We start from the raw sequence: 17,833 nt of genomic DNA, 5'->3' as shown, positions 1-17,833 counted from the left end.
TTGGAGTTTTACGATATGTATGGACCCACCCTACTTTATTTTTTCGTTATTTGCATTTATATAGGACAATAATTATGGCCAAATTAATAATCATTAAGGTCTCATGATTAAACATGTGTAATTTATGTATTTCATGGTTTATTTAAAACATTGATTGATAAACTGTTCAAATTTTAATTAAGAAATTTCATATCCGAGAGAAATTAAACTTCAGAAAAGAAAATGTGACAATGCATTTTATTGGACAGTTTGCTGCGCCAACTTATCCGCTAACTACTTTGTGATTGGTCAAATTGAAATACGAGCTCAGTATCTGCCAATCATACACCATCTTTATTTATTTATTTATTTTTCACTTAAATGTTAATATAACACGAGAAAATAAATAAGAATTAATTAATCATATTTATTATAGAGTGCTTAAATATACATAAATAAAAATCATTACCAGTACTAGAATTTTATAAGTTGATTAATTATGTATTTTATAATTAGATATACGAATCTGTATGGTTCTAGTTTTATTATTGGTTTCGGAATTTTATTTTTTACAAACTAGAAATAGTTTCGATTTGATTTTCATCCTAGAGACTTTTATTAAGACATGCTTCCAATTTTAATTGATTCAAGTTCGGGAAGAATCGTGCCCTAGGAATTGATAGACAACCCGCCAATGGCTCGGCTCAATCAATACTTGCAACAATTCCTCCGACCCCCAAAAACATTCCAAAACAATGCGATTATTCAAGAATTGTCAGCTTTCACTGTTTTGAATATTAATAAATCTGTTTCAGGCAACTTAGAAACGGCCCTGCAACCGCTGCGACTGTCGTCTCTAGTCACCGAAAACTAGCACGACTCGACAGTCTTCTCCCGTTTGCCAGGTGGGGAGGATTGTTTTGATTTCACGGCGGTTTTAAGTCAGAGGGAGAACTCTGCTTCGTCTGCGTAAGATGCGAGAAACTTGTATCGCTAGCATGGGGGATGAATGCAGCTATATTTCGTGATATTGCTTAATCAGTGCCAGTTTGATAATAAGAAATGTGTAACATATATTTGTTGTATGCATTCGATTTGAACTTCATCCTTTTTCTTAATTTAATTAATTAATAGTAATACCCAAAAAATATAATAGTATGTTAAATTTAATTTAATTTAAAAAGAAAATTAAAACAACTGTGGATTAGAAATTTCCAAAATAATGTCTTGCAATATATATAATATTTCATATGAAACCAAACGATATAATTTGATGATCAAATTCAATTACATATATATTTTGTGAATCGCACATAAGTAAATGATGCTAATAGCAAATTCCCAAAAAATGGTTATTTTGTCACATTTATTGTCACGTTACGTTCATAAATTCAAATTCGTAATAATATACACTTCGAGATATAATCTTACAAACTATCAATTTAACTACCACGTGGCCGCCGGCTACGACCACGACCACAAAGAACAAATATGATAAAAACAATCTTTTTTTAAAAAAAATAAAAATAAAATCAGAAGTCTATTCTATGATAATTGTTTCTTGATTTTTGGAGTAGGGGCGGACCAAACCAGAAAGAAAAGCACAAAACCCAGGCTTAAACTTCTCGATGCCCTTAACAACCCCTAGAAACATAAGCCTGTAGAGGATCAGCATCCCCACCACGACACCCAAATCCAGCCATTTAGACTGACTTGAATCCACTTGCCAAACACTTTTCAGAACCTGTTCACCACTGATGGTACTACTAGTACTGGATGACCCCCCCAATCCGAATTGCCCACTTGGGAATCTCAATCCTAGAAACTCGTTCTTGAAGAATCCTTGATTAGCATACTTGTGGAAAGAAATGTGGTACATGGGATACTTCCAGAACGGCTTCGGAAGATCGTTTACCAATCGGAAAAAGCCTCCATTTAGTATCATCACACCCTGAATTCCAGCACCCGTTATGATTCCCATTAGGAAATCCGGGACGATGCTGGCCACAACCATCATTAGGCTCTCAACTAGCATCATGCACGTGAAGATGAGGGATGCGAAGTAGATGAAGTGATCTATGCTCTTTTGTAGGCCGGCTAAGTAGTAAGCCATTGCTACGGGGACTATGGATACCAACATTATGTAGGGAATGGAGGACAGTGTGTTTCCAACCACAAATGCTGTCACACCATAGTGTCCATTTAATCTTTCTCGTGTAAATATCTAAATTTGACAGATAATTCACACACAAAAAAAAAAAAGAAAAGAATATTAATAACACTCATATCCAGTGAATCTGTAATTAAAGGATCGAGCTAAGGCGGCTTACTTTCATATCCTCCACAAAAGAAGGGAATCCTCCGATTGCCATAAATGTCATAAACGATGAGACAAAGACGAGCATTGAACCTCTAGCCTAACCAAACAAAATAAACATGGCATATTCTTCAGACCATATATATTATACTATATGATGAAAAGTCAGTAACTTTGTGATATGATCAAGGGGTTTTTGTCAATTCGAACCTGGATAGAACTATAACTGGAGCCAAGATCATAAAAGATGGTCCCAATAGACAAGCTTAAACCAATGTAAATAGCGAAGCGCAACCAGTAATATCCAAGATCACGATGCATATTTTTGTAAGATCTCCGAGTTAAAACAAGGCATTGAGTAATGAATCCCGCCCGTCTTTCCTTCTTCTCCAATGCTCCACCAGAATTCTTCACGTACGGGACAATTTATTTAAAACGATTGATCATGAGTACTTCGATTTGATACGTGATATATATAACAATATTTTCATAAAAATCTTGTATATCGAAGGACAGGCTTATATATATATATGCATGCGCACACCTGTTGGCATATCTTATCAACACTTCTCTTGACTTGTTGGAAGGTCTCTGATGAATTGTAAGAGTTGATGAGAATGTTAATTGCTTCCGAAGCTGTCAACTTTGCACCAAATCCTTGTTCCACATCCTATACTTTATTCAAACGTCCAATGAGATAATAAATTATATATATATATATTATTGATATATATGTAGAGAGAGAGAGACATTAATTAATACCACATCAAAGTCTTGATTAATTGTTCTGAGGTAGTGATCGGATGGATTCCTCATAGCCGGGCAACAAAACCCATTCGACGAAAAGAACTGCATCAAGCATCAAGTAAATTAGTCTAAAGTTTGATCAAATATATATTATAAACTATATTATAAACCAATATTTATGGTTCAATATTTGCAACATTGATAAAGCATATAAAACCCTTTCTTAATGAATCATGTTTTGCATGCGGGTGAGTTCAAATCAACAAGTATCTAATCTAATTTAAAAAATAAGTCATTTTGAAAGTGTGTACTACTTTTGATCCTTCTTACGTTGTCCTAGAATTGTTTAGTTTCACTAGAAATTGAAGCTATTTTAGCCTCTTTTTGAAATATATATTTATAATCTACAAAACCTGAATAAATACTTGATAAGTAAATAAATTTATCTAAGATGACCTGATTTGCATCCGAAGCTGACCCAAAATACAGAGTCCTCCCACACGACAGAAGGCAAAGGTTGTGAAACAACTCGAACACCTCCGCACTGGGCTGATGCACAGACGCAACAACGGTCCTCCGATCTTGCTCTGCCAGCTTGATTATGCGACTGATGACATGAAACGAGGCGGCGCTGTCGAGGCCGCTGGTGGGCTCATCCAGAAACAGAAGCTTAGGCCGAGTCAGGAGTTCGATACAGATGCTTACTCTTCTCTTTTGACCGCCGCTCAGTCCTTTTACCCTCCAGCCTCCGCCGATTCTTGTGTCCATTGAGTCTTGTAATCCCATCTCTTTGATGGCTGCTTCCGCCCTTTGTTTTTTCTCGGATTTGGACATAGACTCGGGGAGCTGGAGCTCCGCGGAGTAGAATACTGCTTCTTTAACTGTTAAGGTCGTGATCAAGGTGTCGTCTTGAGTAACATAGGCCTGAATCGTGCATTGTAAAATTGTTGGAAATTAGAGAAGATTTTTATTAGGTACTGATTAATGTGTTGAGTACGTACATACTATCCTTTGGAAAATAAAAAATAAAAAAAAGACTTTTCTATACATATATATATATATACATACATACATATATATATACATACATACATATACATACATACATATATACATACATACATACATATATATATATATATACATATATATATATATATTGTTTGTGTCACCATTATTTTCTTACTGAAGTGCCAAAGGCTAATGGTTGCTTGCGGCCATTGATTAGGATCTCTCCCATTTGTGATGCATTTGATTCTAATCTCCCTGCACATATATAATATTATCATATCAATTTTTTTACTTATAATTTATCCATTCGTATTCAATAAATATTTTTAATAAAAGGTAAATTTATAGTACTGAACATGCTAATCGGTTAGACACTGTAAGACAACTCAAAAGTAAGTAGCTAAATACAGCTGCTATACATGGCATATATAACCACATAAATTTTTTATTGATATATTTATTATTAAACCCAAAATTCCCAATTGAGGCCGGGAAGTTTTTTTGTTCATTTTAATAATTTGTAGCATATTATATAAGATCTCTCTTGACAATTAAAGGAATGGATAATTGTATATCCGAATATATATGAACCTGCTAATGCATCAAGAAGAGTGGATTTGCCACATCCGGAAGGACCCATGATGGCCAAGAACTGTCCCGGCCGGACATAACCAGTTAGTCCCCGGAGAATGGGTCGTCGTCCTTCCCTCTTATCGGATACCGTCACCCACAAGTCTTTCCAAGTCAAGATAACGCCGTCATCTCCAGTTTCCTTTAGCTCCATTGATTTTGGAGATTGCATGGCGCTACCTAGCTTGCAGAATGTGCAAATCTTTATAATTTTTATATATTGGGAAGCAACGAAATTATGTAGGACTATATAAAACATTATGTTATGATCGAGCGCTAGCTATTAATAGTAATATAATTTGAATACGTAGACATGTACCTAAGAAAGTTAAATAGTTTTAATCGTGCACGTATTTGATACAAGAATGTCGATCAACACGTGATGTGTGCCAAAAAAAAAAAAAAACAGCATTGAGTATTGGCACGTTCAGCCATGCAAATGGTCAAATTAAGAACCATGCTGTTTATATCTGAATTACATGATTCATAATTAAAACATTTTAATTGTAATAAAGGAACTACACAATAATTATTATCCAAGAAATATATATATATACATATAATATGGTGGACGTGGAAATTGTTTATATATTTTATCCATGTAAGTTGGTCTTTGACTGTTATTTCATAATCTTGTCACGGTTTGGTTTCATCCACTAATTTGGTTTTTTTCGTTAGAAATTATTAAACCCCTCGTTGAATATTACGTATTTGGCACTGATGTTCTCTTACATAGCTTATGTTCCGAAAATAAACTATTATTACATATATCAAAATAAATCTAAACAAAACAAAGAGGAATAATAATAAAAAAATGACACCAAATATTTCAGAACGAGAAGAAAAAATCTTGTCGTTTCTTTCTATTTTTGCTTAGATAGATTTTAATATGTACAATATTGGTTTATTTTCGTCACATAAGCTATGTAGGAGAGTGTCAGTACTAAATAACAAATATTTTGTGGATTTAATAACTTTAGGCCAAAAACGTACCAAAATTAACAAAATTCGTGATATTGTATGAAAATCAAACATTGACAAATTATATGACTAAAGCTCAAATCATATCAAACCATTTTTCTTATATATTATAAGCCAAACTTAATAAATATTTGCGGTGTTTAATTAAATTATGACGTTGAATGCAGTTTAGTTAGTCGGTAAATTTGACGTGACAGATTATGTTCTAAATTAATGTATAACAGGAAACAACTTGGAATTAATGTTAAATTATTAATGTCCACACAACCACACGAGGAAAATACACAAGTACAAGCCTACAAGCCGAACACTGCCATAATTAAGAAGCTTCTGTTTTCTTGTTCTATTAATACATAAGTTTTTTTTGTATTGACACCTAAAAGAAACTTTTCGGGAATGGGTTAAATTTGATTATTACAGCTAAAAACTTTTCTTCCCAAAACTTATAGCCCCAAAAGAAACTGATTACAATTGTCAAGTGTTTGCCAAAGTTTTTTGTTTTTTTTTTAAAAAAAATGGTAATAAAGATTCTAATAAAGTTTACAGTGAGCTATTTACATCTTTTAGAAAATAATAATAATAATAACCCTCACTCGGTTGATTAATTTGTATTTTCACTGTCTGGTTTTTTTTTCCTTTCCAAACTTATTTAATTATACTAACATATTAATTGCTTAATTTAAAAATAAGACACGACAAAAGATTTTTATTAAGATGAATTTAGTCGCTCTTCAATGGATAAGGGCCAGGAAAATAGAGTAGTCGTAATCCTATTATGAATAAATACTTTTATAAATTCTTAATTTTTTTTTTTAAAAAAAAAACTTGCATATGCTCTGTTCGTACTAGAATAATTACCATTATGATATATACTGATTGATTGTTGTGGCAAAATGTGGACTTATCCGACCTACTACTTTTATCTCTTCCTTGACTTCATGATTTTTAGATGTATACCTAATATTTTTATCAAGGAGATTATATTATATTAATTAAATTAAAATAATGTATAATTCAAAACAAATGAGACAGACTACGCTCAAATGTAGACCAATTGGAAGAGATGAAATTAATGATTTCTTGTTCATTGAATTATCGTGTGAATTCAATTCAAATGTTGTGGTCCGCCAGAAGAAAAGAAACAGAGAGTTGTCAATTCAAAAGTCTCCTCGTTTTTTTGGAGCCTAACGAATAGTTTATACCGCCGGATAAAAGACGGCAATTGTCATTCAAAATTGGACAAAGGATCCAAACGTGCGTCAGACGATGAGAATCGTTTGATCAACCACGTAACAGTTGGCATCTCAATGTTATACAATTACAACAATGGCTCACCGTAATTGACTACCCAACTCATAAAAACATGCATGGTTCAAATTGATGAAAACGGAGATCTTTCAAAAAATACAAACTCGATAAACAGATTGCTGCTGGTTCAATCAACTCTTTTTGTTTCAATGTCTTGTTGTTTAGCATCGGAAACGTTAACGTTTGCTTCTACACAAGCATTCAAAGTAGAGGAATTGACCTCCAGCTCAGCCCCGGACTTGTTTGTAGAGAAGAGAATGGACATTCTTTCCAGCAATTCTTGGCAATCAAGTGCTGTCACCATTACAGTCACATTCGTTCTACCTTTCCAACAACCGATAGCCACCAAATTTTGTTTTTCCTCACAACCATTTGATGCAATGCCATCTGCAAAAACCGTGTGTTGAGAATGTAAAGTAAAATGAAAAATGACTATCAAGCGTCAAACAATTCGAACCTTTATTCAGAACCACCACACAACAACCCAGCAGTAGGTTTGAAGCCTTCTTTCCGAATTCCGGATCAACAAAATCTGCAAATTTGATGCTTTTGTATTGTAGTAGATGCTTTAAATCTACTGCAGATGCGTGTAATATTTGTTTGGTGATGTATGGAAATATCAAGGGCAAACCCTCGGATGATATTCGGAATAAACAGGGTGCAGCAGTTCCATCTTTTGACGTTTGCCGTTCCTGAAATTAAACACAATTCATTTTCATATCTCAAGAAGAACTTAAAACATTAGCCGATAAGTAAGCAAGATCGATGGCTCATAGACAGAGAGAGAAGATAAAAATAACTCACAAACATCTTTATTCCAACAGAAGCAATCTTAAGCTGCTGGCCAGCTAGAAAGTTCAACTCGAGAATTTCTTTGACAGAATTTGAAATGTAGTATATTCTTTTCACGTGTTTGCTGTCATTGTTTCTTGTAATAAGTCGACCTTTAAATGGAAATGATTCATGAATTCCGTAAAATTCCATTATACTGCTCACAGTAGAATCGTCCCTGTAAAAGATAACAGGGTCGACTCCTCTCCATCTCCCTTGGATCTGTAGCTTCCTCTTACCCACAGTGGTTTTAACACCAGTTTCTGCCTCGGGAGAAGGCTTGGTTTCCGCCATCTGATTTTCCAAGTAATTTTCACTATGGTCGGTATCCAAAACATCACAATCAAGAGTTGCTTCCGAAATTTGATCGTCTTTGCCATTAATTAAATCAGTATCCTCCCAGTTCGAATCGTCTTTCACCTCATTTATCAGATTGTCAGCTTCAGCACTGCATGAATGTGTCATTCTAGGACAATTCTCAGATTGCTTCTGTGCGGCTGCAGATCAATAAACACAGCATGAGTATAATATTTTCGATCAAAATTAAATCAGAGATGTAATCATTTCAGTTGTTTGCAATTTTTACTGATTGATCCCACTGAATTTTTGGATTTGCCCTCAGATGGAACTTACAAGGCAGAGAAGAAAGTTTATGGAAAACAGCAACAAAAAAGGCCCCTGAATTCTGATAATGAGGCACTATCCGCATGCAACGTTCTAAAGGTAGAGTAAAGACTTCTGCCTCTAGATTGTTTGTTGGAGCTACAGAATCATCTATTAAGTCAACCCCGTTTTCAGAATTCTCGTCACAGTTCTTGCTCAAAAGTTTACTTGCTGTTTCATCATCATGTTCAGATGTCTCCACAACAGTGTTTCCTGAAGGAAACATGCCTGGAGTTACTACAGACCTGCGGTTCCTCGGGACATCTTTATATGATGCAAGCCATAGCCCTTTGTCTCGAACCTGATTAAAATTAAGCAAGTATGAGAAACTGCTTGCCTAGAATTATTGAACATCTTCTTTTGACATACTCTCCCTACTTATGCTGTATCAAACAGTCAAAACAGAAGCTTAGAGGATGACAACAACCTACCTTCCATTTCTTGAGACCTGGTCTACGAATGAGCTCAGGCAGCTCATTGGAGACATCCATGAGTTCAATAGATCCTCCACATCTCCGTAAAACCTGAAAGAAATAAGGCATCAAGAAATGCAAGGATATCAAGCCAATAGGGGTGGGCAATTTGAATCCGGTATCGGGTACCCGATTCCGATCGGGTCAGGTTTGGAATATCTAGGTCATTATTTCGGAAAAAAGTTTGAAACAGAAAGTCGTGATACCTTTATAAGTGACTTGTCCAATTCTATTTTTATTTTCTTCATCGTGGCCTGTTGTTTGCTTGTGTCCATGAAGTAATTAAGAACTGGAATAAACTAACATTCTAGCTACTACTATTCTAAGTAAATTGTGGCTTTTTAAAAAATAAAAATGGTTCCTAAAACAGTATGAGATTTTGGGTAACCACAAGTATACCAGAAAAGGGTCGAGTTTGGGTATTCAAAATGACTACCCGCCCCCGCCCCCAAAAGCCACGCAAGAACCTGACTTAAGGACTACAAACACATACGCACATGCCCCTATACCAAGAAGATCTAATATTTGTTAATTGTATTTCCATTCTTGACTAACATTATGCATAGATAAGATCATACTTATTTCACCTTTTTTTCTCTTCTACCCAAGAAAGAAGCTTAATTGAAAAGGTTACACACAAAAGACACATTAATCTCCAGATCATATGAACAGCTTACAAGCTTAAAAAAGGTATTAGAACAAATATAAAATGCAGAAAAATGTTCATACAGATTTCATGATATTAAAAACTTTATAAACTACCTCTGCAACGACAGCTTCATTCTCCACAGGATTCATTGAGCAAGTTGAATATACCATTCTACAACCAACTTTAAGCAACGCTAAACCTGAAACCAAAGTTTTTAGGTGCTTTTCTCAAGACAAACCATAATAGAGGAGACATCAATAGAAAATATCCACTAGACAGGACAAAAGCAATAGCTGAAGCCTGCAATTCACACAAGTAGAATTTTTCTTTTTACATCAACACGAGTCCACAACCACTAGCTTAGACGGCATGAAAATGTACGAGGATGATAAATGTTAAAAACACAAACTATACAATTTTAACAGCTTGATGAAACCAAATAAACTTGAGTTCACAACTAATGTTCCATCTCTTTTTTTTTAAGAATGCTGAAATATTGCAGACGAGAGAAAGTTTCAATCAATCCCAATTCATATTGAATCTCTGGTATACTTGTAACTTGGTGATCAACTATGAACATCCCAATCGGTCATTAACTTCTTGAAATGCATGACGTGAAATAAAAAGAGTAAAAGCTCCAACTCTAAGAAAAGCTAAGATCACGTTAGTTATTGAGGCTAAAACAAATTATGACAACATGTACTGCCAAGCCTCGTGCAGAAACATCAGATTTAAAACAGAAAAGGGGGCACCTCGCATCGCAATCTGTACTTGTAGGCCATGGAGACCATTTCCCATTCCCGCATTCCTGCGATGAGTTAAGGCACAGGATATAAAGCCGGATGATAACATGATGCCCAAAATTGAGGAAAAATGACTTAAATGAAGATTGAACGCAAAAATATTAAAGTAATCACCATTTCCTCCATATGTCCGGAGCCTTACGTAAAGTTCCATCGCCACTACAAGGCACGTCACACAAGACACGATCAAATTGAAGCTGTGTGATACCAATTTCCTTAACAATTCCCACCTCAGAATCAACTGAATGATTCCCTTTAAAATGACAGCTTGGAAAGTGTTGTGCTTCATGGTTAGTAACTATCAAGTTGGCGGTACACATTCTTTTCGTTTGATGAATAAGAAGATTGCATCTTTGGACATCTAGATCATTCGCTATCACCTGTATCAAAGGTACATCATCAACATAGCTGTTCGGCCATAGGAGCATCAGAATAAGAACACAGGAGACATTGTTTGAAGAAAATCAGAAACAAAGTCTCATTAGCATTTAATTAAAATTAAGAAGTAAAGGAGAATTAGAAGAAATTATACCATTCCACTAGGCAACTTTCCTGATTCAGTCAACATGTGTATCATCTCAAGTAATTGAAATGTTTTTGAACCTGGAGCTGCACACACTGCATTATGTAGAAGAAATTAACAGAGTTTGGACCTCATTCATTCTGCGGGAACCCATAATACAACTATAATAGTAGCACCCTTGGTGAAAACATGACACAGATTTCATTTAAAGTCACAGGTGTAGCTTACTGTCAAGAACAAAATGATGTGGACGTACGTCAAGAAACAATGGAGGAATCTGAATCATAAAATGAAGCAATTAGTTCATAAAGCAAATGAGTGGTTCATACATTTTAATCACCAAAAGCTTCAATAGTTGGTCCAATTGAGCTGCATAAAGAAGCGTAAATGTGGCCTACCATGCTGACAGCTTCCTGTCTCGTAATATTTCCAATTTCATTTTCTAGCTTCAAGAACTCATGGAACCTGCAAAGTGAGGTTAAAACTATGTACAGATACAGGCATATGAAAAATTTAAGATAAACCTTTCTTATGAATTGGAGAACATATTGACGTGAAACCCATTTACGTGGCCCGTGACAGGAAGTGCTTGTCAGCTTAAAAACATACTCGAGTGATAAAGATATACAAGTATAACTATAAAAAACGTGTTGAATGAAGAACACGTCAGATGGTTAGAACATCAAGCCACCGCAACTCATGTCAAGAAGAAATAAATCACCAACCTCTCAAGGGTTTGGTTCTTCCGCAGCTGGTTCCGAGAAAAGTTTGACTGCCAAGCAAGATTATCTGGATACCATGGTATAGGCTTTACTGCCTCAACTTCACATCCATTAGAATCCTGATTAAATTGAATTCAGAGAAGAAAAAAACATTAGCATCAAAACTACATTGAAAGAGCTGTGACACCTCACTTTCATCTGTAATAAAACAAAGTATGAATATGTACAACCACCCTACCTCTGCCTGAAGAGATTTCACGAAGTCATTCTCTAACTGCGATTTAATATCAATATAGAACTGGCTACTGCAAATTTGGACAAAAAAAAAGCATATGGGTCAAACAAGTTTCAGGCTTTCAGCTTATTAAATATTAAGTTGCTATTTAATGCATCAACTTTAATAAAACAGATCCCCTTCGAAAACATTTCTCTGCCAAGTCAACAACAAATATTTTCTTGTTCCGCCTTTCAAGACTTTAGAACATCAATATCGTTTTCTTACATTGTTTACTGTTTTTACCTAGCCCTTGTACGGTAGAACAGGAAAAAGTTCTTAAGAATTCTCAAATAAATTTTATGCTGAAGTTGGATGCTAACAATACTGCAATAAACATGTTCCCACAGAAATTCAATCGCACTGTAATATTTCATGAAGCCAAAAGGATCACAGAAAAGCCAAAAGGCATGGACAGGTAAAGGAAAAATAAAATCATGCAGCGAAATCACTTCAAAAAGGGGAAAAACCTGAACAAAATTTGGATAAGAACCTGGAATTTATTCTGAAAGCAGCAGGCAGTGGTTTCCTAAGATACTCGATGAAAACATCCCATTCTTCAGTCGGCACAATTTCTTGCTCCTACACGTATGAACCACAAATTCATTCTCTACAAAATAAAACAGTTACCATTCTAGCAACTTCATGTATTTCGGCACAATTTCTTGCTCCTACACGTATAAAACAGCAAATTCATTCTCTACAAATAAAACAGTTACAATTCTAGCAAATTCATGTCTTTTATCTATTTTTCAACTTATTTTACCATGTTCATCAGAACTAATCATACTAAACAAGGAATTCAAGCTCTTAGAAACATGCTCATTGCACCACGCTAATATGTTTTCTCTGTATATTTACCCATGTTCATATGCTACCACAATTCACACTCCAATAAACAACCCAATAAAGTTAGACACAAGATTCGTTTTTTCAAAACGATTTCCTTTCTTACTTTGTAATACTCATCGAAACCTGGGTTTTGTGTGGTAAATGGCTCCCAAGGGTTATCTCTTTTAGCATCATCTGGTGTGGCAACAGTAGAACCATCGGACTTGGGACGCTTCCAAACGTTTTCTCTGCTCTGGTTGAAGTGTTTTCTCTGGGTGCGCGACCTTCCCCTTCCTCCCATTTATGAATTTTGCTTCGATTTCTGCTTCTTTTTTGGTTGCCGCGAGCTTCTGCAACGGCAAGCAAGGGGAAGGAGAAGGACCAGACGAGCGGACTTGCGTTTAATTTTTAGGGTTCAAGGCCCAAATTCTATTGAACAGAGGACCATTTCCAAGTCCTGTCCTTGACATTGGGCTGATTAAGCCCAATTGAGAAAGTCCAAATTAAATAATTGATGTTAGATTAAAAACATGATTATCTCACAATTGTTTTATCAAACATAGAAGACGATGTATATTCATCACACAAATAGCTATTGAGGTTGTATATATTTCCTAATCTTTACATACAATTAATTCTCTTTGCTCCCCAAAAGGTATCACGGTCTATTAGTGCATGATTATGTTGTAATAAAACTTGCAATCATACCGTTTAATCTCAAAGATTAGATTTGAAAATATTAATAATAATTTTATTGAAGTTATCCCATGATATATATCCAATAATATAATGAATTATTGAACCCCTACCCACAACAAACTCTGCTGTTCCAAATAATTCCCACACTCGGAGAGTGGTTATTCTCGGTTTCACACAAACCCTATGAACCGTTGACACATATGCCACTTTGCACGACTAAAATAGAACTTATTCGGGCCCATCTCAAGTTATGGCGAATCCACAAAAGTTTGGTATACACATGTAATGAAAATGAAATTTGACGTTCATTGGCACTAGATATAATTTAGACCCAAACTGATTAAAAAACAGCGTCGAAAAGAAAGCTAAAAAATGTCTCCCACCCTTTTCCTCTTCTCCGTCCTCCTCAGCTCCACCATGGCCGCCGCCCAAGCACCGCCGCTCCGTCCGGGATTTTACATGGACACTTGCCCCCAAGCGGAGTTCATTGTCCGGGATGTCATCAAGAATGCCATGGCCAGAGAAACCAGAAGCGTTGCCTCTGTTATGCGCTTACAATTCCATGATTGCTTGGTTAATGTAAATGGAGAGCTTTATTTCTCTTTTGAAAATTTTGGGACAGGCCGGCCATTAAAATTATGCGATTTTGATGTTGCAGGGGTGCGACGGATCATTGTTGCTGGATGATAGTCCAAACATGGTTGGAGAGAAAGAAGCTCTATCAAACATAGATTCTTTGAGATCATACCAGGTCATTGATGAGATTAAAAAAGCTTTAGAGAGTAGTTGCCCAGGCGTTGTTTCTTGTGCTGATATTGTCATCATGGCCGCACGAGATGCAGTTGTTCTGGTAATTTTCACTTTCAATTAATAATAGTACTAAGTTTCATTCGAAAAATCACATCAAAATAGTCCCTGTAAAAAATATGGTTTTGTCACATAATAAATAGTTCGAAAAATTAGTGTGAAGGAATACGCATAGAACTCGCCGGAACTTTAGGCTTGCATCTAATTTCACAATTCAATCTCAGAATTTTTATCTGCTATTATAATCTTTTTTCCGAATTCGAACCAGAGCGGAGGACCAAATTGGCAGGTGAGACTAGGAAGATTGGATAGTTTAACAGCCAGCCAAGAAGCATCGAATGACATAATGCCAAGCCCACGAGCAAATGCAACTGCCCTCATTCAACTCTTCACCAGATTCAACCTCTCCACCAAAGATTTAGTTGCCCTTTCCGGCTCCCACTCCATTGGCAAAGCTAGATGTTTCTCCATCGTCTTCCGCCTCTACAACCAATCTGGCTCAGGAAGACCTGACCCTGCCATCGAACCAGGTTTCAGGGAAAAGCTGGATAAGCTATGTCCACTTGGAGGAGATGAAAGCGTAACAGGAGACTTGGATGCAACACCGGAGAGATTCGATAACCAATATTTCAAGGATTTGACAAATGGAAGGGGGTTCTTGAATTCAGATCAAACGTTGTTCACGTATCCAACGACGAGAGATTATGTAAAAACGTTCAGTCAGAGTCAGAAAGAGTTTTTTAAAGCATTTGTTGAAGGTATGATTAAAATGGGCAACCTGCAGTCGAGTCAACCCGGAGAGATTAGGAGGAACTGCAGGGTGGTTAATAGCCAACCCGTGGAGGTATTCCTTGATGCTTGAATTTTATGGAGCTGTTCAAGATGAAATATTCTGTATGAAATAGATGACTTCAACGTGTAGACTACTATAATCCATACATGCCCGTAAGTAACACATTAACGTATTTTGAAATCTCAATTTCAGAAAACCTAAAATTCATAAATAGTTTAAGTATCCAAGCATCACAAAGCCCAACAAATTAACCCAGTTGAAATTACCATAAAGTTCTGACAGAAAGCTATATAGATATATTAAGGAACTCAACATCAACAAAACACCAATTGCTATGCGCATAGGCATTTTATCACCAAAATCATCTCATCGTTAAAAACTCTTAAGCAGCTGAGGCCAGAGATTGCAGTCCAGTAATGGGTCTCGTACTTAGGCCACAATCGATGGCTTTGAAGCTACAGAAAGTCTAGACCTCTTCTTTGCCAAGCTCTCACTGCGCCTTTCCCTCTGTTCCTTCAACCGTGTAGCAAGAAGCTTCTGGTAATCAGCAGCCTCCGACTTGGCCTTGGCAATTCTCTTCTTCTTGTCAGCAATTCTAGCCCTCTTCCTCTGCAGTGTCAAGGGAGTCACCAGCCTCTGAATCTTTGGAGCTTTGCTCACTTTCTTACCTGTGGTCAGATAGAACTTCATATCAGCAGTTTTCCAGAATCAAGATTCATCAATGCAAAAATGCTCTGGCGGAGAAACTCACCAGCTTTGTTGGTGAATGTACGGCGATATGTGTTAACATACTTTCTAACATCATCTTCCTTGGAGAGATTGAAGAGCTTGCGGATCTTTGAAGCTCTCTTCGGACCTCTCATCCTAGGCTTCTCAACATCTGTCAATCCAGGCAGTTCATTATCACCCTTTTTGACAATCACCAAGTTCAGAACGGAGAGATCAGGGCTAACAATGCACCCTCGAACAGACTTCCTTCTACGCTCTCCATTTCTCCTACCATATCCTCGGAAACATGGGGTACCTGCTCGGTCACATGTCTAACTTTTAGATATTAAAAAAATAAACCCAAATTAGAAGGGGTCATAAGAAAATCATACAGACCTATATGCAGCAAGAGTCGAACACGACCTGGTGTCAACACACCCTGCTTCATTGGGAAACCTTGCTTGTCACAACCCCCCATTATCTTAAATACATATCCCTTGAACTCCTGAAACATCAAATTGTCAAAAGACATGTCAGAACAAGCATCATCACTTGAAAAATGCATAATCATGGCATAACTAGAATTTTTAACTTAAAATAACATTTGTACCTCACCAAGGGCATCGCCGCTGACCTCCTGAGAGATCCTCTTGTCCCAGAACACCCGGCTGTGAATAATATACATAGGGTAAACCCAAGCTAATTTACTCGAGAGCAGGGGCTGAATTAAAAAATAATAATTGCTTCCAATATTGGCATATTTACAAGTGCCAGTTATACTTATGCAATAACCAATAAAAAGAAACGATCGACACAGACTAAATTACACCTAAAAAAACAATATCAAACCCAAGGGAAATGTACTGCTCGATGTGGGGGTGCAGCTCAATTTGCCAAAACTCATTCATTACTTCTCGTGGTAGAAAACCATTGTCGTTAGCTATATGACTTTTTCCATGCGTGCAACAAAACGAAAAAAGAAAATAGAACTCGTGTATTGACCAAAGCTTATTCAATCAAATGTTACAACACAACTATGCAGCTCAGTTACTCAAAGACATCAACTTTACCGCACTGTACAACGAAATTCTTGTAGGAATAAACAATAAAAAGATAAACAAAACAAACATGTAAATTTTTTTAATTCGCACAGGAACTTGCAGAGATCTAAACCAAATCAACAAGTTTATCAAAACATCAACAATAAAGATCAAGAATATGCATAAGGAATCGAAAATGAATACATACAGCTTCATGTCATCATCAATCTCCAGCTTCTTCTGGCATCCTGTGGTCGGATTTGCGATGTTGAACTGCAAGATGCAAACCAAAGATTATACGATATAAATCTCCAGCTTCAATCATATCAAAATGTTGTACGAGGGAGAGACTGAAACCTTCATCTTGGACGGAACGGAGAGAAAGCGGCTAAGACCTAAGATGTCGAACGAGTTCTCAAATGCTCATCAGTCTCTAGGGTTTTGGGGTGACATCCATGCACTAAGTAGCTGCAACATGGCGCATAAACGGGCTTTCAGGGTATCTTCGGCCCAACCTTTTTTTATTGCACTCGCCAAAATCCAATTGGCCATAATATAATAATTCTGATAGAATTTAATAAATTTATTAATAATTTTTTTGGTACTTCGAGCTTTTTTTCCTAATAATAATAATTTAATTTTTGTCAAATTTATTAATAATCGTTGATCTGTGATTTTGAGAAAATATTATTGAAAGTATTCATTATTTTTTTCCAAATTACATCAAACATATTTGTTAATCTATGTATATATCTATACTTCTATACTATTTTATTAAGGTTGGCATACTTAGAGAAACTAATTTTGGTGTCATTGTCTTTTTTTTAATTATATATATTAATAAAATGTTAAAATTTTAATGCAAGTTATATGTAGTTCAGTGGATAGAGTCTTGTTTCTTTGGGTTTAGATTATAGGTTCCATTTTTACTGAGATCATTTTTTTATTCTTTTATTTTTCAATTTATTTTTTAATTTATATATCAAAATTACAGTGTAGTCCCTCACTATTCCTTATAATTATATTTTGATCCTCATTTAAATA

General features: G+C 35.9%; 4 protein-coding genes across 4 annotated transcripts; 1 reads left to right on the top strand and 3 right to left on the bottom strand.

The window, feature by feature from the left end:
- Positions 1-1,502: 1,502 nt before the first annotated feature.
- On the bottom strand, positions 1,503-4,928 carry LOC140970997 (ABC transporter G family member 1-like). Its single transcript, XM_073433022.1, has 8 exons — positions 4,646-4,928; positions 4,230-4,309; positions 3,500-3,967; positions 3,059-3,145; positions 2,841-2,966; positions 2,507-2,704; positions 2,310-2,396; positions 1,503-2,203 (listed from the first exon to the last, which is right to left on the bottom strand). Exons 1-8 carry the CDS (start codon positions 4,854-4,856, stop codon positions 1,520-1,522), a joined length of 1,941 nt encoding a protein of 646 aa, XP_073289123.1. The 5' UTR covers positions 4,857-4,928; the 3' UTR covers positions 1,503-1,519.
- A 1,992-nt stretch (positions 4,929-6,920) lies between these two features.
- On the bottom strand, positions 6,921-13,143 carry LOC140970995 (uncharacterized). Its single transcript, XM_073433018.1, has 15 exons — positions 12,867-13,143; positions 12,405-12,493; positions 11,876-11,942; positions 11,641-11,756; positions 11,314-11,380; positions 11,144-11,192; positions 10,925-11,010; positions 10,507-10,772; positions 10,342-10,397; positions 9,703-9,788; positions 8,899-8,991; positions 8,438-8,768; positions 7,778-8,301; positions 7,431-7,665; positions 6,921-7,360 (listed from the first exon to the last, which is right to left on the bottom strand). The coding sequence occupies exons 1-15, from the start codon at positions 13,041-13,043 to the stop codon at positions 7,101-7,103; spliced, it is 2,502 nt and encodes an 833-aa protein (XP_073289119.1). The 5' UTR covers positions 13,044-13,143; the 3' UTR covers positions 6,921-7,100.
- Positions 13,144-13,759: 616 nt separating this feature from the next.
- On the top strand, positions 13,760-15,111 carry LOC140970992 (peroxidase 17). The gene is made up of 3 exons (XM_073433016.1): positions 13,760-14,020; positions 14,100-14,291; positions 14,517-15,111. The coding sequence occupies exons 1-3, from the start codon at positions 13,814-13,816 to the stop codon at positions 15,108-15,110; spliced, it is 993 nt and encodes a 330-aa protein (XP_073289117.1). The 5' UTR covers positions 13,760-13,813; the 3' UTR covers position 15,111.
- A 91-nt stretch (positions 15,112-15,202) lies between these two features.
- Positions 15,203-17,329, bottom strand: LOC140970993 (small ribosomal subunit protein eS6-like). Its single transcript, XM_073433017.1, has 6 exons — positions 17,147-17,329; positions 16,998-17,062; positions 16,360-16,417; positions 16,146-16,254; positions 15,793-16,065; positions 15,203-15,709 (listed from the first exon to the last, which is right to left on the bottom strand). Exons 1-6 carry the CDS (start codon positions 17,150-17,152, stop codon positions 15,471-15,473), a joined length of 750 nt encoding a protein of 249 aa, XP_073289118.1. The 5' UTR covers positions 17,153-17,329; the 3' UTR covers positions 15,203-15,470.
- Between the last annotated feature and the right edge of the window lie 504 nt (positions 17,330-17,833).

This window comes from Primulina huaijiensis, chromosome 2, assembly GCF_012295235.1.
Source record: "Primulina huaijiensis isolate GDHJ02 chromosome 2, ASM1229523v2, whole genome shotgun sequence".
In the NCBI taxonomy this organism is placed as follows: Eukaryota; Viridiplantae; Streptophyta; class Magnoliopsida; order Lamiales; family Gesneriaceae; genus Primulina; species Primulina huaijiensis.
Note: the sequence above shows the minus strand (reverse complement) of the source record. Positions and strands in the feature narration are given on the sequence as shown.

Coding starts and splice junctions, on each gene's coding strand:
- LOC140970992 (XM_073433016.1), top strand. CDS start 13,814: ATGTCTCCCACCCTTTTCCTCTTCTCCGTCCTCCTCAGCTCCACCATG. Junction 14,021..14,099: donor TCCATGATTGCTTGGTTAAT/GTAAATGGAGAG, acceptor TTGATGTTGCAG/GGGTGCGACGGATCATTGTT. Junction 14,292..14,516: donor CACGAGATGCAGTTGTTCTG/GTAATTTTCACT, acceptor AATTCGAACCAG/AGCGGAGGACCAAATTGGCA.
- LOC140970995 (XM_073433018.1), bottom strand. CDS start 13,043: ATGGGAGGAAGGGGAAGGTCGCGCACCCAGAGAAAACACTTCAACCAG. Junction 12,494..12,866: donor GTTTCGATGAGTATTACAAA/GTAAGAAAGGAA, acceptor TCATACGTGTAG/GAGCAAGAAATTGTGCCGAC. Junction 11,011..11,143: donor ACATCATTTTGTTCTTGACA/GTAAGCTACACC, acceptor TACATAATGCAG/TGTGTGCAGCTCCAGGTTCA.
- LOC140970993 (XM_073433017.1), bottom strand. Junction 16,418..16,997: donor ATTGATGATGACATGAAGCT/GTATGTATTCAT, acceptor TATTATTCACAG/CCGGGTGTTCTGGGACAAGA. Junction 15,710..15,792: donor TACATTCACCAACAAAGCTG/GTGAGTTTCTCC, acceptor ATCTGACCACAG/GTAAGAAAGTGAGCAAAGCT.
- LOC140970997 (XM_073433022.1), bottom strand. CDS start 4,856: ATGCAATCTCCAAAATCAATGGAGCTAAAGGAAACTGGAGATGACGGC. Junction 2,705..2,840: donor TTGATAAGATATGCCAACAG/GTGTGCGCATGC, acceptor CCGTACGTGAAG/AATTCTGGTGGAGCATTGGA. Junction 2,204..2,309: donor CTTTTGTGGAGGATATGAAA/GTAAGCCGCCTT, acceptor TGTCAAATTTAG/ATATTTACACGAGAAAGATT.